Source organism: Notolepis coatsorum (genome assembly GCF_963971535.1).
Source record: "Notolepis coatsorum genome assembly, chromosome: 15".
NCBI lineage: Eukaryota > Metazoa > Chordata > Actinopteri > Aulopiformes > Paralepididae > Notolepis > Notolepis coatsorum.
This window is the reverse complement of record NC_140179.1, coordinates 78,833,293-78,851,156: the sequence shown is the minus strand read 5'-3', so window position 1 is coordinate 78,851,156 and position 17,864 is coordinate 78,833,293. Positions and strand designations below refer to the sequence as shown.

The following is a 17,864-nucleotide window of genomic DNA, read 5'->3' as shown; positions in this document are numbered from 1 at the left end:
TAACGGGTTTGAACCAGAATATAAACTTAATTTGAGTGCAAGAGCTCACATAAACATTTTAATATAAAAGATGTCCACTGCTCAGTCTGACTCTTGACTACATGAGAGGAATTATCTACCAGACTTTTGAAGTGAAATAAACTACCCTCTCTCACTGGCTATTAATGATCTTGCTCATTCATTATTGTGTAATTAAATAAATGTTTGGTCTTTATTGATGAAACGGCAGTAGTTTCCTTTTTGTTCATTTTAATGTTTATTTGCATCACATCATAGAAAAAAGCATTTTCAAATTTGGTACAGAAAGTCCAGCTCTCTTCATTTCAATATGCTACTGTAGGCTACATACCAGCTGTAAAATAATAATTATATAATTTATAATAATTGGCCTCTTAAACCAGTAACAGACTGAATCTTCATACAAAAGACTGCAGGCCGGCAACAGTCTATTAGAAACATGTACTTTCTGTCTTATCGAAACAGTCAATCAACATTTTCAATGAATCGCTCATTAGATTATTATTATTATAAAAGGATAAGTCAAAGTAAACAGCCGAAGAAGAAGTTTTCACTAATTGGCACACAGTTTTAAAAAAATGCCGTCGGTAGTGTGATAGTGAAAGGGTTAATATGATAAGTCAAAGTAAACAGCCGAAGAAGAAGTTTTCACTCATTGGCACACAGTTTTTAAAAAATGCCGTCAGTAGTGTGATCGTGAAAGGGTTAACCTTCTGTAGTGTGGCAGTGAAAGGGTTCACCTGCTGTTGTGTGGCAGTGAAAGGGTTAACCTTCTGTGTATTGTCGCAGTGAAAGGGTTAACCATTTGGTAGTGCGGCAGTGAAAGGGTTAAATATAGTATGGCCAAAAGACCTGCTTATGGCTCCTCCTCAACCCCTCCACTCTTCCCAGAATGCAGTGCAAACTGTTACGGTGGCCACCACTGCCACGGTAACCAGTGTTCCTGCGATCCAGCCAGTGCAGTTTACCAGTTCAACACTGGATACCTGTGAAATGAGGACACAGTACACTGTAAAAAATAAATGTTTTTTTCACGGGAAATTCACTGTATTATTTTACAGATTACTTTTGTTTTTCTACTTTAAGTGTAAATGCCATACAAATACAGTAAATTAGCTTTTATCAAAATATTAACCATTAAATAAAGGTTGTAATCTGTAAATATTTGATTTTACTGTAATTTGACAGTAACTATTTGGCAACCATTGATGCCAGACATTTACCGTTTTCTTGCAGCTTTTTTTCTTACAGTGTATGACATAATCAATGCATAGCATATTGTATAGTAGTATATATAGGACTCATTACCTTTCATTCGTAAGCTTAGCATTGTATAGTATTTTACCTTTTATCATGTCTTATGTAGTAGTAGTAGTAGTAGTAGTAGTAGTAGTTTATTCAGTCACAATACAATATGCACAATCATTTAACCATTTAACAATATTTTATTCAGGCAGTGACTGAAAAGGTACAGACTGAAGCATAATGCTTATGCCTGTCCTATAATAAAATTAAGAAATCTTCAAAAATAGCTATACAAACCATTTTCTTAAAAACCAAAAGCGTATTACTCATTCTCAAATGTATATCAGCATTATTCCACAAGTTAACCCCAACAATAGAAATACACCTCCTTTTAATCCCTTTCTTAGCTTTTTGAACAGTAAATTTACAAGGCGGGCATGGCCACCTTCATTTCACTACATGTCTCGTGTATGTGACGAATAAATCTCTTTTCTTCTTGAATCTTACCCAGGCCAGCCAGGCCTCCGCTCTGGAGAGTCCCTGACCAGGAGCAGTGTTCGCCAGCCAGGTTTTCACTGTAGCAGACAGGCTATGGAAGTCCCACACCCGTCTCTGGATCTCCCTGAAACAGGGAGACACAATGTTGGGATCCGTTAAACTGTAGTGGTAAGACTGTAGTTAATAATAATAATAATAATAATAATAATAATAATAATAATAATAATAATAATAATAATAATAATAATAATAATAATAAATTGGATTTGAAGAGAGAAGCGCCTTTTTCAGACTCAAGGACACTGTACAAGGAGAGAGAAGCTATATAAAAGTTAAGGAAAATTAGAAAAAAATGAAAATGTGTATAGTAACAACAGGGGGAAAAAACAAATAAGATAAAAAAAAAGGAAGCAAGGTGCTGTCCAATTGGATGAAGCGGTAACAAGAAAATTAACCAAAAAACAAACAAACAACAAAAACAATGGGATCTTCTAAAAGAAAAGAGTCAGAGGGTAGGCTACTTGGGAGCAGGGCCGTGTTGCGTGAAGGCAAGTGTGAACAGGTGTTTTTAGGTGGGTTTTGAAGAGGTTGATCGTGTCAGAGCCTCGGATGGAGGGGGAGAGGGAGTTCCACAGCCTGGGGGCAGCTGCAGCGAAAGCTCGGTCTCCCAGTGTGGAACGCCTGGTGCGGGGGATGGTGAGGAGGTCGGAGTTGGAGGAGCGGAGGCCTCGTGCTGGAGTGTAGGGTGGAGTAGGTCGGTCAGGTAGGAGGGGGGCCAACCCATGCAGGGATTTGTAGGTGAGGAGGAGGATCTTGTAGGGGATTCGGTAGTTGATGGGGAGCCAGTGGAGTTTTTGCAGGGTGGGGGTGATGTGCTGCCAGGGTTTGGTGCGCATGAGGACCCTCGCAGCTGAGTTTTGGACGTACTGTAAGCGATCCAGAACCTTCTTGGAAGCAGCAATAAGGATTCCGATACAGTAGTCGAGGTGGGAACTGATGAAGGCGTGAATGAGTGTTTCCGCTGAGGTGTCGGAGAGTGAGGGGCGGAGGCGGGAAATGGTTCTGAGGTGGAAGAAGGCGGACCTGGTGACAGACTTGACGTGAGGGTGGAATGAGAGGGTTGAGTCCAGTATTACGCCCAGGTTCCTTACCTCCGTGGAGGGGCAGATGGAGTAGCCATCCACGGAGAGAACTACAACTATTAATTAGGTCTTCTTGCTGTTTGATTGATTGATTGAAAACTTTAACAGATTGCAGAATGGGTACAATACAGTACAGCTCAATACACACAATTGTTAAGGGGATGCAGACCAGAGAAAGACTTTCGTCTTGTTTACATCAGGGTCCCCCATTTTCAATTCATCAGGACATATATGACATACATGACATACAGATAGACAGTACTGCTACCTACATCTATACATTTATGACATACCAGATTTGCAAATACAGTACTGTTTGTGATACAAAAAGAGTCCAGATGGTCAGATGAACTCAGTGGTACACAGGTTGAAGAAACATGGCTTGGATTCAAAACCAAATTCACAACAATACTCAACAACATGGCACCCCTAAGAACCACCAGGGTTAAAAATCGCGCTGAGCCATGGATGCACACTGAAATACTGGCCGCTATGAAAACCAGAGACAAAAAATTCTCTGAACTTCATAAAAGTCAAACAAAGCTTTCCAAAAGCTCAAACAGTGAACTCCAAGCCCACGTGGTTGATTTTTTTTTTAAACTTAAACCCAGATTCTCAAACATAAACATAAAGACAGACAACACGCTCATCACAGACAAGCTGGATGTAGCCAATTACTTAAACATCTTCTTCACAAACATAGCCACAACACTGGTAAACAAACTACCCTCCCACTCAGGGCATTATGGGGTAGAACACATAGTAGCATACTACAAAAACCTAGGGGTCCGCAAAGACGACTTCAAACTAGAAATGGTAACAACCGATGAGGTACTCAAAAAACTGAGCGCCCTCCAACCTAACAAGGCCACTGGCCATGACAACATCCCCTCCAAATTCCTCAGAGACTCAGCAGCCGCCATCACCCCAGTCATCACACACATAATAAACCTCTCCATAAAACAGGGACACGTCCCCAAGGACTTCAAAATTGCGAGAGTGACCCCTCTGCACAAAAAGGGCAGCAAATTAGACCCAGGCAACTACCGCCCTGTTTCTATTCTTACCTCCATCTCGAAAGTCATGGAGAAAATAGTCTACGAACAGGTCGAAAAGTACCTGGCGGAAAAAAATCGAATCTACGAATTCCAATCTGGCTTCAGAACATCCCACTCCACTGACACATGCCTTCTCTATTTGAACGACCACATCAAACAAGAGGTGGATGCGGGCAAATACTGCGGCATGGTCATGCTGGACCTACAAAAGGCCTTCGACACTGTCAATCACTCCATTCTCCCTGTGAGCTGTGGTGTTCCACAAGGAAGCATACTAGGACCGCTACTGTTCCTAATTTATGCAAATGACATGTCGTCAGCTTGTGACAGCAACTTGTTCTTGTTCGCGGACGACTCAGCCCTGCTGGTCTCTGACAAGAACAAGTTACAGGTTGAAAAAACCCTCAGCTCGGAACTAGGCAGAATCTGCATATGGCTCGCTGATAACAAACTATCATTACACATGGGCAAAACAGAGTCCATTCTCTTCGGTTCAAATAACAAACTCAGCAAGACCGACGGCTTCTCAGTTACAGTGGGTGACAATATTGTCACAAGGAAAGATGAAATTACCTACCTGGGTTCCATCCTAGAGGCTAATCTTTCCTGTGACAAAATGGCATCCAATGTAATAAAAAAAGTCGATTCTTGTACCGGATCTCCTCTCTGGTAAACAAGAATACCCTGAAGACTCTGGCGCACTTATTCAAGGGTACTACGACTATGCTTGCACCTCATGGTACCAAAGCACCTCAAAGGCGCTAAAAACAAAATTACAAACATCTCAAAACAAACTGGTCAGACTACTGCTTGACCTTACTCCTAGAACCCACCTCACCCCTGCCCACTTTGACAACCTAGGATGGGTTAGAGTAGACGACAGAGTACAGCAACTTGCAATGGGCCTGCACAAGATACACTACACGACCAAGGTACCCATGTACATGTCAAAATACTTCCCAAAGGTCAGTGAATACCACGATCACAACACCAGAGGGAGCTCCACAAATCACGTTAAACCCAGATTCTGCTCAAACAAGGGACTAAACACGTTTTGCAATTATGCCACATCAATGTGGAACGCCCTACCCACAGCTGTAAAGGAATGTGAATCACTACCCACTTTCAAAACCACTCTCAAAGAACACCTACGGAAGACTGCAATTCGAAACTGGCCCCTGTAAATGTGCTAACCCAACCCCCTCCAATGTACAGTAAATGACCAAGTATGGTTTTGTCAATATTCCAATGTACAGTTTTGCTTGTACAGTTGTACAGTGTTCCCCACCCACCCCTCCTACCCAACCCAATATACATGTTGTAGTTGTATGTATATTATGTATGGTACAGGACAGATACAACCTCAATGACATATTATTGCAAGCAACTGCCCATTGTGTTGTATCACAGTATTTAGCTAATGTTAGCTCATTGTCAGTAGGCTTCCCGTCTGTGGAACAGGTTGGTAGGTACGCATTATACAGGGGGTGTTAGGTGCCCTTGCTCAGGAGCATTTGAACCGTATTGGCACTGTCTGTACCGGGGATCGAACCGGCAACCCAATTACTCGCCCGGCCTGCAGAACAACCTGCCTCCCCAAGTTATGTCTTGTTAAAAGTAGGGCTGGGCGATCAGGCCAAAACTCTTATCATAACATATTTTTTTATATGAGTAGTAATAATAATCTTTTTTTATTTATAAAATCTATAATATATAAATATTTAATTGATATCTTTAACCACGCCCCTTTTTCATGGCTGGCCTTAGGAAGAACATTGAGACTATGTTATTTCTGCACTTCATAGATCCAGCCACACAAGGGTAGTGTCTAGATCCCATAGCCGGGTAGTAGGATGTATATATACATTTATTTAAAATGCTTAGGGAATAGTTACAACAAGGGTTATAATTATAATCAACCTTTTAGGTGAAAATGATGATGAGTTACGGCTTTGCAGCTATGGGGCGACAGTGGCTCGGGAGGTAGAGCAGTCGTCTGGCAATCCGAAGGATCCCGGTTCGATTCCCGCTCCTCCCGGGCAGCGTGTCGATGTGTCCTTGAGCAAGACACTTAACCCCTAATTGCTCCCAATGAGCAGGTTGGCACCTTGCATGGTCGCCTCCACCGTCGGTGTGTGAATGTGTGAGTGAATGAGTAAAATGTGAGGAACAAATTGTTAAGTGCTTTCGGATAAAAAGCGCTATATAAAAATGCAGCCATTTATAGGCCAATTCAGTTACCGATAGATGGTTCTGGTCAGTGCCTGGGCAGGTCTTGGCATGTGCCACTGGTCTGGCAGCCTGCCGACCCGGTCCCGAGCCAGCCGGTCTCCGATTACTGCCAACTGCCCACCAATGGTCCGTGCCGCCCTGCCATTGATCCTGCAGGAGAGACAGACACATCTCCGTTAACCCCCTTTCACTGCCACACTACAGAAGGTTAACCCTTTACTATCACACTACCGACGGGTGGGTTAACCTGCTTTTGTGTGGCAGTGAAAGGGTTAACCCTCTGTGTATTGTCGCAGTGAAAGGGTTAACCGTTTGGTAGTGCGGCAGTCAAAGGGTTAAGACAGACACAGCTATGTTAAAACCATCAATGTCATTTTCATGCATTCATTTGCTTTTTTCTAAAGGTCTGCTTGTAATAACATTGATTCAATAGGTGAATAGGTAGACAATACAGTATAATAAAGAAACGCAAATGCGAGACTAAAAATACTTTTTTAGATGTTTATGCCATTCGCCATAGACTCATCATGACTAATCATTAACCCTTTCACTACCACACTACAGAAGGTTAACCCTTTCACTACCACACTACAGAAGGTTAACCCTTTCACTACCACACTACAGAAGGTTAACCCTTTCACTACCACACTACAGACGGTGTGTGGTATAGTGAAAGCGGTAACCCTTTCCAGTGTGGCAGTGAGAGGGTTAACCTTCTGTAGTGTGGTAGTGACAGCGTTAACCCTTTGTAGTGTGGTAGTGAAAGGGTTAAACGGAGGACTGAAGCAGGCGCTTCTCTGTTTGTTTTTGGTACAGGTAATCACACCAGGTGTGTAGCCTGAGGCTCAAACTGACTACAGCTGCTACCTGCACTATTCTTACCCTGCCTACTTTTATACACTTCCTATCAAATTCATGTGTCGGTTCTATGCTAATTTTATCTCACTACCTCCTATGCACTGTAAGAGCACTGCTCTGTTGTAAAGAAACTCAAAGTTAAGAGCGATGCACTGCTCTGTTGTTAAGTTGTGAGCGACGCACTGCTCTGTTGTTCTATAAGGTAATTTAGAACTGTACTTTGTAAAGAAACTCAGTGTTAAGAGCGATGCTCTGTCGTAGGTTAGAACTTTGTAAAGAAACTCAAAGTGTTAAGAGCGATGCTCTGTTGTTATATATTTTTTATTGCCTATTTTTAAACTGAATCAAACCGCACTTTTTTACTCAATCTATTCTATTTTATTATTTTTATTACTGAAAAACTGTGATTTACCTTACCTTGCTACCTCTCTATCTTTTTTATGCTCGCTTATGCCTGTATTTTTTACTGTTGTGAAGCACTTTGAACTGCAATTTCTGTATGAAAAGTGCTATACAAATAAAGTTATTATTATTAAAGCTGCGTGTCCTCATAGTTGTCGGCCGTTTTCAAGGCATCCATTTTGACTCGTCATAGATGAGTAAATAAAAGGCAGCATCCATTTTGACTTGTCATAGATGAGTAAATAAAAGGCATGGATGAATATTAGTATCGTTGTGGACAGAGGGATGAAGTAGAAGCCCACTGTGTCAAGGTTTTCACCTGAGGTTCACGTCAAACACGGTGGTGTCGTCCACCTCACCAGGGCCAGCCTGGAGGCCAGTGACGTGAGTCGGCTGTCTCGTTTGTTCCACCATCTTGTCTTCTGCAAAGACAGTATGAATAAAAGTAACCCCAATATGAATAATTTCAAAAGAGTGTGTGTGTGTGTGTCACATGTACTTCTCTCCTTATGAAAAAAAGGGGACATTTTAGAGTTACTGTTTAAGGTTTATGGTTAGGTTTAGGAATTTAGTAGGCCTTCTTACAGTAGTTAGAATCTAAATTAGGAATTCCTTCGTAACTCGATTTACGAACTTTTTCGACATTCTCGAACGGCTTCGTATTGTAAATTCGTTGTAGGATTTACGAACTCGAAAAGGTCGTAAATCGGACGTAAATCGGACAGACCGGTGTGCGCCCATGTTTTTAACAGCTTTCTTTGGGAGAATCCTTGGGGATTGTGTCACTTCGATTCTACAGACATCTGCGGAATAAAATAATTATAATGATAATAAATATGACAATATTTGTATCATTAACAATTACGTTTTACATATATAGTCATGACTCAACGAACCATGTCCGAAAATAAATAAATAAGAACTGAACTCAATCGCGTGGATGTAGCTATACTGGAATAGACTATTCATATTCCATGTACCTCTTGTTCTCTATGATATTATTTATTGTTGGTTTTATTTATTTATTACATTGCTTGCGCACATCTAAGAGCCAGTGGAGAAACGGCTTGGTGATGATGCATAAGGCAGATGCACTCATCGCGCGCACACACACACACACACACACACACACACACACACACACACACACACATACACACACACACACACACACTCACACATGTACTGTATACACGTGCGTAATGAATGAATGAATGAAAAAGTTTATTTTTGGACATGTTATTCTCCATATTTCTCCAAACAACTCACAATATCTTGTTCCGTCGAACCAAACAATCATAGCAACAAATTAAAAAAACATTAAAAGAAAAACATAAAAAAAATAAAAAAAATAAGGAATTGTAAACAAAAGGTCAAGAGCAATGTGTTTGGTTAGCAGACATGTCCAAAAAAGGAGTAGAGGGAAGCTAAGCTTATTGATCCCTACCCCCTTACATTTATATTTGTTCTTCCATTAATTTAACTAGATATAACATAATTTAGTGTATTACAATATAGAATATACTTTTACTTATATTAAAAGATTACAAGAAAAAAAACTTGATTAACTTGACAGCAGTGAATATAGTACAGCACTACATACACAATATAACATAACTTTGTTTATCCTCAATACTAATTTCTGTATTTTTCCAATGTGTATTTTTTTAGCTGCTTTTTAAATTGTGCCACATGTTTACTCAGTTTGATGTATTCGGGTAAATTATTCCACAACTTCACTCCACACACCGATATGCACATGCTTTTCAGCGTGGTGTTTACCATTGGTTGTTTAAGATTCCCTCTCCCTCTTAAGTTATATTATCCTTCCCTGTCTCTGAACCATTTTTGAATGTTGCCTGGGATTAGTTTATATCTGGCTTTGTATACAATGAGGGCAGTTTTGTAATCCACTAGGTCCATAAATTTCAATGCTGTTGTAGCTTTATAAATAATGTATTGGTGTGTTTATAATGTAACAATGTAATGTAATGAATCGTTACAGTAGGCTTATATTATTCGAATGACTTGTTTTATTAGGAAATATATGGATATGTGCTGCCCTATAGTAAGTCATAATGTAGACCGTAAGGTTATGTATATAACCAAGTTCTATGAATTCTGGTGACGCTCAGCGTCAGTCTGCACACAACTCACTCCAGTGACGTGCACTGAATAAAAACTTCACAATGTACCTTTACATACCAACATCCGTCTGACCACACCCCCATCCGCTACCTACATAAGCAGGGGTGGGGCCACACACTCATCTCCTTCCCAAAAATGTCACCACAAGGAAAGATCAAGGGCCGCAGTGGCGTCCTGACGCTGAGCGTCACCAGAATTCATAGAACTTGGTTATATACATAACCTTACATTCTATTTCATTCTGGCCTCCGCTCAGCGTCAGTCTGCACAAGAGGAGCTGAGCGGAAGCCAGAAGCTCGACAAATGTACCCCGCTGAGGCCCCCCACAACCATCAGACCGGAGAGGACCGAGCCCCCCGACCCTCCCTAATGGAGGGATACCCTCCCTATTGGAGGACGGGAGGGAGACGGATCCGACCGTGCGAAGAGGAACTCAAGCAACTCAACGCACAGGATGAGCAGACCGTGGCTTGACCCCACGACTACGCACAACCTGCATGCCACCAGGGAACGAACGGAAGGAACAACCCTCGTTACTGCCCCCAAAATCACGGGGTCAAGAGCAAACTCAACCCTGTGGCAAGGCCGTAGCAGCGGAGCGCGAAGGAAGACCCAGACCCACTGAAGGGACTGGATCCCCTGGAAAAAGGGGGCCCGGAGAGGTCAATGACGCCAGGCATCAAGACCCCACCAGGCGGTCACTTAGTGACACCGCCCCCCACATCGCCAGCGTATTCGGACAGGGCCCGAACGTGATGAACGTGCAGGGGCACACTCAACCGGGTAACCCGGGAGTTGACTCTGCTCCAACACACCAGGGAATCAACCACCCTCTTGGTACCACAGACGGTGGTTGTTCCTATAACCCCTCAAGAAAAACTCCAAAACACACCTGCGGGTATACACCAGCTATACCGCAGTACAAGTGTTACAGTTTCCAAAAAGGGTTATCCCAGGCCTACGGTTTCAACTAAACATTACTTCGGACCGGGCCCGGCGGCTCGGGAAGCACACAGGGTTACCAGAGGAGGTCCAGAAGACCACCCCAACAGCCCCCTCTTCGCCATGCGTGAGAGAGGAGCGAAAGAAAGGAGAACCAGCCCCTTATGATAGTGCCAGGTACAACGTGTACCCAACAAAGGGTCTCCATAACGCCTAACCCTGTGACACCCGGGCCGACCTGGCATTTTTCCCCCCGAAAAAAGCACAAGTCCCTCAGGGTACCAGAACAGCAGATCTGCGTCCCTGGCGGACAACGGGTTAACTGACCTGGACCAGCGTGACCAGAACCAGTCCCGTGCCCTAACCACGCCGACATGCCCACTCCAAGAGAGGGGGTAGGTATGCGTGTCGATCTAAAACATGAAAAGAGGGCGCCACCCAGACGGTCCCATTTGTACCGCGCTCAGTGGCCCACCCCAAGGGCGTGAGACCCCTCTACCTATGTTCTGATCTATTCCGTTAACATCCCCCAGATATGAACGAGAATTCATCGAGACAACCTAGTAAACTGGCGCTCGGAAGAGACAAAACTCCATCCCAGTTGCCCTATAAAAACGCTGTTTTAATAATGAGCAACCAAGGCGTACTTAGCCCCCTGCGTGATTCTTAACAGAAACACCCCGAGCCAGCACTATGTACGCGTCGAGACCCAAACACATCAATGGATAGTCTAGCAAGACACCAGACATTGTTCCTCCAAGTCGCCTGGGAGAATGACACAGAGCCGTCGTGCTTCATGTTCTTTCCTCTTTTTATTTAAAAAAGGAAGAAACACAGACTGACATGAATCCCACGTGACGCAGCTGAGGGTAAAAATTGGTTAAATTTTTACATCGCGCCACCCTCGCCACAGGGAGGAGACGGAAATCCTCAGAGAGACTTCCCACGCGAGCTGTATAAATTGAAAAGAATATATTGCAACATTGAGCTATGTAACACTTGGGTTAGGGCTCTTCGAGGAGGAGGCACTGAACCAATACACACTCAATAATCGAATTGAATCGAATACACACACAATAGAGCAGAACTCCTTTTTTGAAGTTCTACTCACCTTGACAATCTGAGGAGGAGGCTCTGAACTCTGAGGAGGCTCCCTCACTGGGAAGGAGAGTCCGAACTCACAGAAGGCACTTCTCCCTGAGGAGGAGCTTCGTGAGGAGGAGCTCTGACAACTCCCTGAAACAGATCCATAACATGGACCTGAACAACCCACGGAAGTCTTGCCAATAGAGACTCGCTCAGTGACGTACTCTATGGCGGGGGAATTTCCGCGGTGCACACGCCCAATCTTTCAGGGCGTGGGACCAGGAAACTCCACCCCCCCCCCCCCACCCTGTAACGTGCCGAATAGCAACGTGACAGGAACCTTGAAGGACAGGGGGTTTTAACCCCTGACCAATCAGAAAAGGGGAGGAAAGGATTACCAGTTCACCCCTTTACGACCCCTCACCCATGATACGATGTAATGACAAGTAGAGCATGACACAGTCATAGCATGCTACATGGAGCGTCTAACAGCCTCACATAGCTCATGTGCTAACCTGCTACCTGAGTTTTACTAAGGAAAAAACACAGAACAGAGAGGGCCCCTTTAAGAGCCCCGGTCCAGACTTACACATGTGCTTCTGTGGGCCAAACCTAACCCAGTTGTAGATCACAAAGACACACACAACCCTTCATCACAACAAAAAATGGCAAAAGTACACTCTTACTACAGAGGAACGCCGTTTTTCATAACGAGAGAAGACAGAAGTCCTCGATTATGTAATGGCCACAGACCTTGCTAAGCACACATGATAAGTGACCAAACAACCTTTTCTTTAGGAAAAAATTGTTTCTCAAGCGGAAAGCACAACCCCAGCAATTTAAGCTGAGGGTTACATCGTATCCCCACAAACACAGTGACACAATATATTGTAACCAAACATGTCTGAGAGGAGGGGGGGGAAGCCCCAGGGAAATCGGGGGGTCACCCCTCCTATCTTACCCTTGATACGACCATGGCGAACAGGCACCTCTGTTAATGTGTGAACATGCTGTTCATTGTCATCACAGGCTGAGAAAAAAGATTCATTCCTCAATCACATGTCACTAAGCATAGCTTTACAGGTTAATTAACCCTCTTAGTTGTGAGTTCACCCACGGTACAACGTTACATGAACACACATGTTCTCATCACAACCAAACCAGTTAATTTTTACACATGTAAAAAACAACGCCGATTTACTACAGAGAGAAAAGCTATACCAGTGACAAGACAATTCACACACAACACGCGTCGTATCCTCAATGTATTGCAGCAACACATGTTTTGGAAACATCGTTATTACAAAACATTTAGAAGGGAAGAAAAGAAGAAGTGTTTAAAGTCCGGTCAGGACTCCTACCTTCACCCTGAGCGCAGGCCGAGAGAACAGCAACACTGGTTAACGGGACACTGAGTTGAACCCAGCATCTCCTGCGTTGGTGACGAGGGTATGTCCGCTACGCCACCCAGCCGCCGTTCTCCATGTTGACGAAGTCCTCGCTGGCACTGGCACCCGGGTGTAGGGTCGACTAACATCCTCTGTCAAAGATGACGTCGTAGTCAGAGTGTTAAAGGCATGTTATAGTCACAGTAACGTTTCAACAGTGTAGCATTAAGCTAACAGCCGTCCGACTGATAGCAACAAGCTAACGTTTACTAGCCTAGTGAACACAACGAGCTAGCGCCGCAGCTAACAGCTGACTGGCTAACAACAGTAGGCCACAAACTAGCATGCCAGCTAAGCAGCTATCACCTGAACTGTACACACCGACATAACAAGCCACACTTCAGACAGGCCGCTGTCCAAGTCCCTCCCCATCCTAAGAGGGAAGAGAAAAAGAAATGTCAAACACAGTTTTCAACTGTGATTTACCAGACATACAGCGGAGCCGGCACAAATTCCCATCCAGGCTGCAGCCGACTTGAGCATGGAACTCCCGATAATGAAGATCCTATGCCCACATTTCCTCGTTAGGGTGTACTTCCACATTTATGTGAAAGATGGGGCCTGCACGGGACAGATAAGCATCCGCTCGTCCAGAGAATCCCGGGTTTTAACCAGGTCTCGGTCGCGGCCCACTAGGTTGACCATCATGGGCGTCAGACCAAGATCCTCCGTCCGCCGCTTAAGAAGCCGAGCAGAGGACCCCAGTCCGGGGTCGGCGTTCGTAAAATTGTCAGCTAACCCCCATAGCATAAGCAGACAACCAGTGCTCGCAAGCAAAACAGTACTCACCCCCCCACGGAAGCACTCAGTTTCTCACAACAGCCGGCGCCTCCCACAGTCCAGCTGTATGACCGGAGGGCCAATACCCATCCAGCCGCAGCAAGGAGGACTGCAGTTGGGGAGTATGTCAGCGGCGCGAGCCCCTAATACGAAAAAGCCGGTGGAGGTCAGAATGATCATCATCTTCCAGACACTCCAGTGATGAAGACAATATCGCCGTATTTTCTCGAAAATAGTGAGAGAGAAAATAAAGATATAATGTCAACGTATCTCCTTGTTCTTCTGTTTTCCTTTCTCCAGCTAATACTTTCTTCCCCGCCAAGTGATTGGTATACAGGCACTATCTTGTGGATGAAATTTGAGAAGGAGATGAGTGTGTGGCCCCACCCCTGCTTATGTAGGTAGCGGATGGGGGTGTGGTCAGACGGATGTTGGTATGTAAAGGTACATTGTGAAGTTTTTATTCAGTGCACGTCACTGGAGTGAGTTGTGTGCAGACTGACGCTGAGCGGAGGCCAGAATGAAATAGAACTGTGTGTGGGCTGAGTGCATCTTTTGAATTTTTTTTTTATTTCCCCCCATAAGGGTCAACACAAAGCAGACACAATGGATAGCCTCTCCTTATAAGGAGCTGGCGGGGTGTTTCTGTATGCAAATGAAGGTGTAGAGAACACGCTTCCAGTTTAAGAATGAGTGACGTTCTTCATTCATCGGAACCGAGCTGCGAAGATTTTGGCCACCCGTTTCACAGGTTCAGGAATCCGGAGGAGGAATTTATGTTAGTACGAACGTTTTACCAAGATAGTTACAAAGGTACTTACGAACATGTTCAATAATGAGGACCATTGTTAGGGCTGTTCCGTCCTCAACTAAATTAATTCTTAATTGATTAACAGTCATATGGGTTTATTGACTGATGGATCGGTTGATTTAATCAACAAATCTGTAAAATTGTGTTTCTATCATGCAATCATGCAGAAGGACCTCTTTGAGTCTAGTGCTCACCAGAGATGGACTCATAATTCTTTCAAGAAGTAACTTTTTCAGCATGAAGGGGAAAAGCATGAAATGTTTCTAATTAGTCTTGTTTTACTAAGATCACATCAACCGATTGATCGACAAATAGGGAGGACAGCCCTAGTTTATTGTTATGTCTCACAAGTATAGTAAAACTAGTGTGTGTGTGTCTGTGAGAGAGAGAGAGAGCGAGTGTGTGTGTGTGTGTGTGTGTGTGTGTGTGTGTGTGTGTGTGTGTGTGTGTGTGTGTGTGTGTGTGTGTGTGTGTGTGTGTGTGTGTGTGTGTGTGTGTGTGTGTGTGTGTGTGTGTGTGTGTGTGTGCGTGCGTGCGTGTGTGTGTGTGTGTGTGTCTTATCTTCTTCCAAAACTCCCAACGCTCATAATCTACCTGTGTAAATAGTGGGTCATGTGACACTGATAGCAAGTGGGTCAGTGTGCTGCCAAGGTTGATAAAACAACAGCCTCTCCTCAGGTAGAAAAGATGACATCATCGACTGTATTTAGCACACAGGCTTATAGGTCACTTGATACAATAGTTCACCTTTCAACTTTGTAATGGTGTCACAGATGATGCCTCATACAGGAAATTGGGGATTTTATATTAGATCTTATTGTACTTATATTTGTATCTTATTTTTGCAATAATATTTTATCTTATTTTCTGATTGTACCCATTCCCCCGGCTTTCTTTAACCCTTTCACTACCACACTACAGAAGGTTAACCCTTTACTATCACACTACAGACCGTCTGTAGTGTGATGGTAAAGGGTTAACCTTCTGTAGTGTGGTAGTGAAAGGGTTAACCCTTTGTTGTGTCGCAGTGAAAGGGTTAACCATTTGGCAGTGTGGTGGTGAAAGGGTTAATAATATATAGGTCCTGTTGAAAACCTGTTTCTTTTTCCCCTGCACCTGTCACCAAACCGGTTCCCAGTGTGCCAGTGGACTACTCACGTGATGGAGGAGGTATAGTCTGAATGCAAATACAGCGTTTACATAACTCACATTAAAACCCAACTGCTTTATCAAGCTAAACGATGACATCAGCAGCTTTTGTCAAATAGATTCACTGCATATACTGTTTTGATAACATTGTTTCATTCATAACACACGACTGAAAATATATAGTTCCCATCGCTGAAAAAAGTCAGTCTGTGTCAATGTAGTAGTTGTACACAAAATCAGCACCACACCTTTAAAATGTAATTAGTATTGTATGTCATTATTATTATTATTTATTATTATTATTATTATTATTATTATTATTATTATTATTATTATTATTATTATTATTATTATTATTATTATTATTATTATTATTATATACGCACACAAAAAGAAGGGATGAAGTCATCACACTCACTCAGAGTAAATAAAGGTTGAACTTCTCAGTAAATGTGTAATATGCTTTTATATGTAATAGGCTCCATATAAAATATAATGAATGTCTTTAGACCAACACTGTTGAAAGAGTACTTGGGCAATATTACTGAACAAAATGATGTCAGATTTGTTATATTGCCCTGTGTGTGGTAGTTAATAGAATATGGCTTTCATCCAGTAACAAAGGAACAGGTGCATCATGTCCTAGCAAATTAAATACTCGAACAAAACCTTACCTATTTTGTAGATTAAAGTAGACGCCGCCCTGTAATAAACATAAAGACATTGTTACCCAGATGTATTGAAAATAAAATAAAAACAAATGTTTTAAATATGTCTGAGGTTTTACAGTATACTTACAGCAGCGTCTTTTAATCCTTCTTGTTTTCAGGTACAGTAAAAAATATCATATTAGCCACGCCTATGACCTATGCAAGCTCTTACATAAAGTTACCACCAGGGGGCGACTGTAGGCCTACCTACCACCCATTCACCTGCCGCAGAACCAGGGAACTACCATGTTTATTTATGTTTGGGGGAGTACTATGTACACTATGTTGCATATATACCCAAATAACAAGTTGGCTAGTAGTGCCATATCAAATATACATTTAAAATGTATTCACTGTATATAGGCTACAGCGTTTTAATATCGATTTAGCAATACAGTGTTCCCCGTATGGATGGATGGAGAGTGCAACAGTGACGCCCCTGACCCCTGACCCGGGACAGGATGGAACAACATCCCTATGCGTCCTCGGTTGCTAGGTTACCCGGAAGAAGAGCCAAGCGTCAATGTCATTGCTTTTTTCTTTTCTTTTTATCATAATAATACAACTCTTTTCAGTGTCTGTTTGATTTGCAGTGAACGCCTTCTTGCAGACAGTGACCCCTGACCTCCGCACACTCACAGTAAGGAGAACCATAGATATATCTATGAGGAGAACTACTTCCATTCGCAGGCATTCGGGCTTTTATTGTGAAGTCTGGCATCAAATTTTTTTACCGTATCTGTGTCGTCATTGTTGCTACGCGCACACGCTTTTAGAGATCAATAAATGAAGCGGTGGAAATGTCAATTAAATCATGCTGCAACCTAACCTATATTTTAGTTTTCGCAGGAGTCATCGGTGATGCTGATGACAGATTCTATTTCCGCTGTATGTCGCTATAGGGTTGAATACACTCGCATGCGATTATTATAATAAACATGATCACTGGATGGTATTATTCGCCGATCATCATCCGCCCAACAACCGTTGCAGCTATTCTGCGTGGATTCCGCTCCTAGCTCACTGTCCCTGCTGCTGCTAGCCAGGCTGGGGGGCTGTCTCTCAACAACACTCTGCTGCTGGTAGGTCAATAAATATAGCAGGGACGCAACTTTGTATTTTCTTTTGGTATTGCTTCAAGTCCCTTGATTGACAAACTGTTTGACATTGATTGTCAAATGTATACTCTTTTTTAGACTATTTTTGTATCACAAACAGTACTGTATTTGCAAATCTGGTATGTCATAAATGTATAGATGTAGCAGTACTGTCTATCTGTATGTCATGTATGTCATGTTATGGTGAATTGAAAATGGGGGACCCTGATGTAAACAAGA

The 17,864-nt window shown here is 43.0% G+C and overlaps 1 protein-coding gene across 1 annotated transcript; it reads right to left on the bottom strand.

Annotated features, from left to right (window-relative positions):
- Positions 1–252: 252 nt before the first annotated feature.
- bik (BCL2 interacting killer) lies at positions 253–16,645 on the bottom strand. The gene is made up of 6 exons (XM_084330345.1): positions 16,616–16,645; positions 16,492–16,520; positions 7,773–7,875; positions 6,203–6,343; positions 1,771–1,885; positions 253–1,004 (listed from the first exon to the last, which is right to left on the bottom strand). The coding sequence occupies exons 3-6, from the start codon at positions 7,865–7,867 to the stop codon at positions 888–890; spliced, it is 468 nt and encodes a 155-aa protein (XP_084186471.1). The 5' UTR covers positions 7,868–7,875; positions 16,492–16,520; positions 16,616–16,645; the 3' UTR covers positions 253–887.
- Between the last annotated feature and the right edge of the window lie 1,219 nt (positions 16,646–17,864).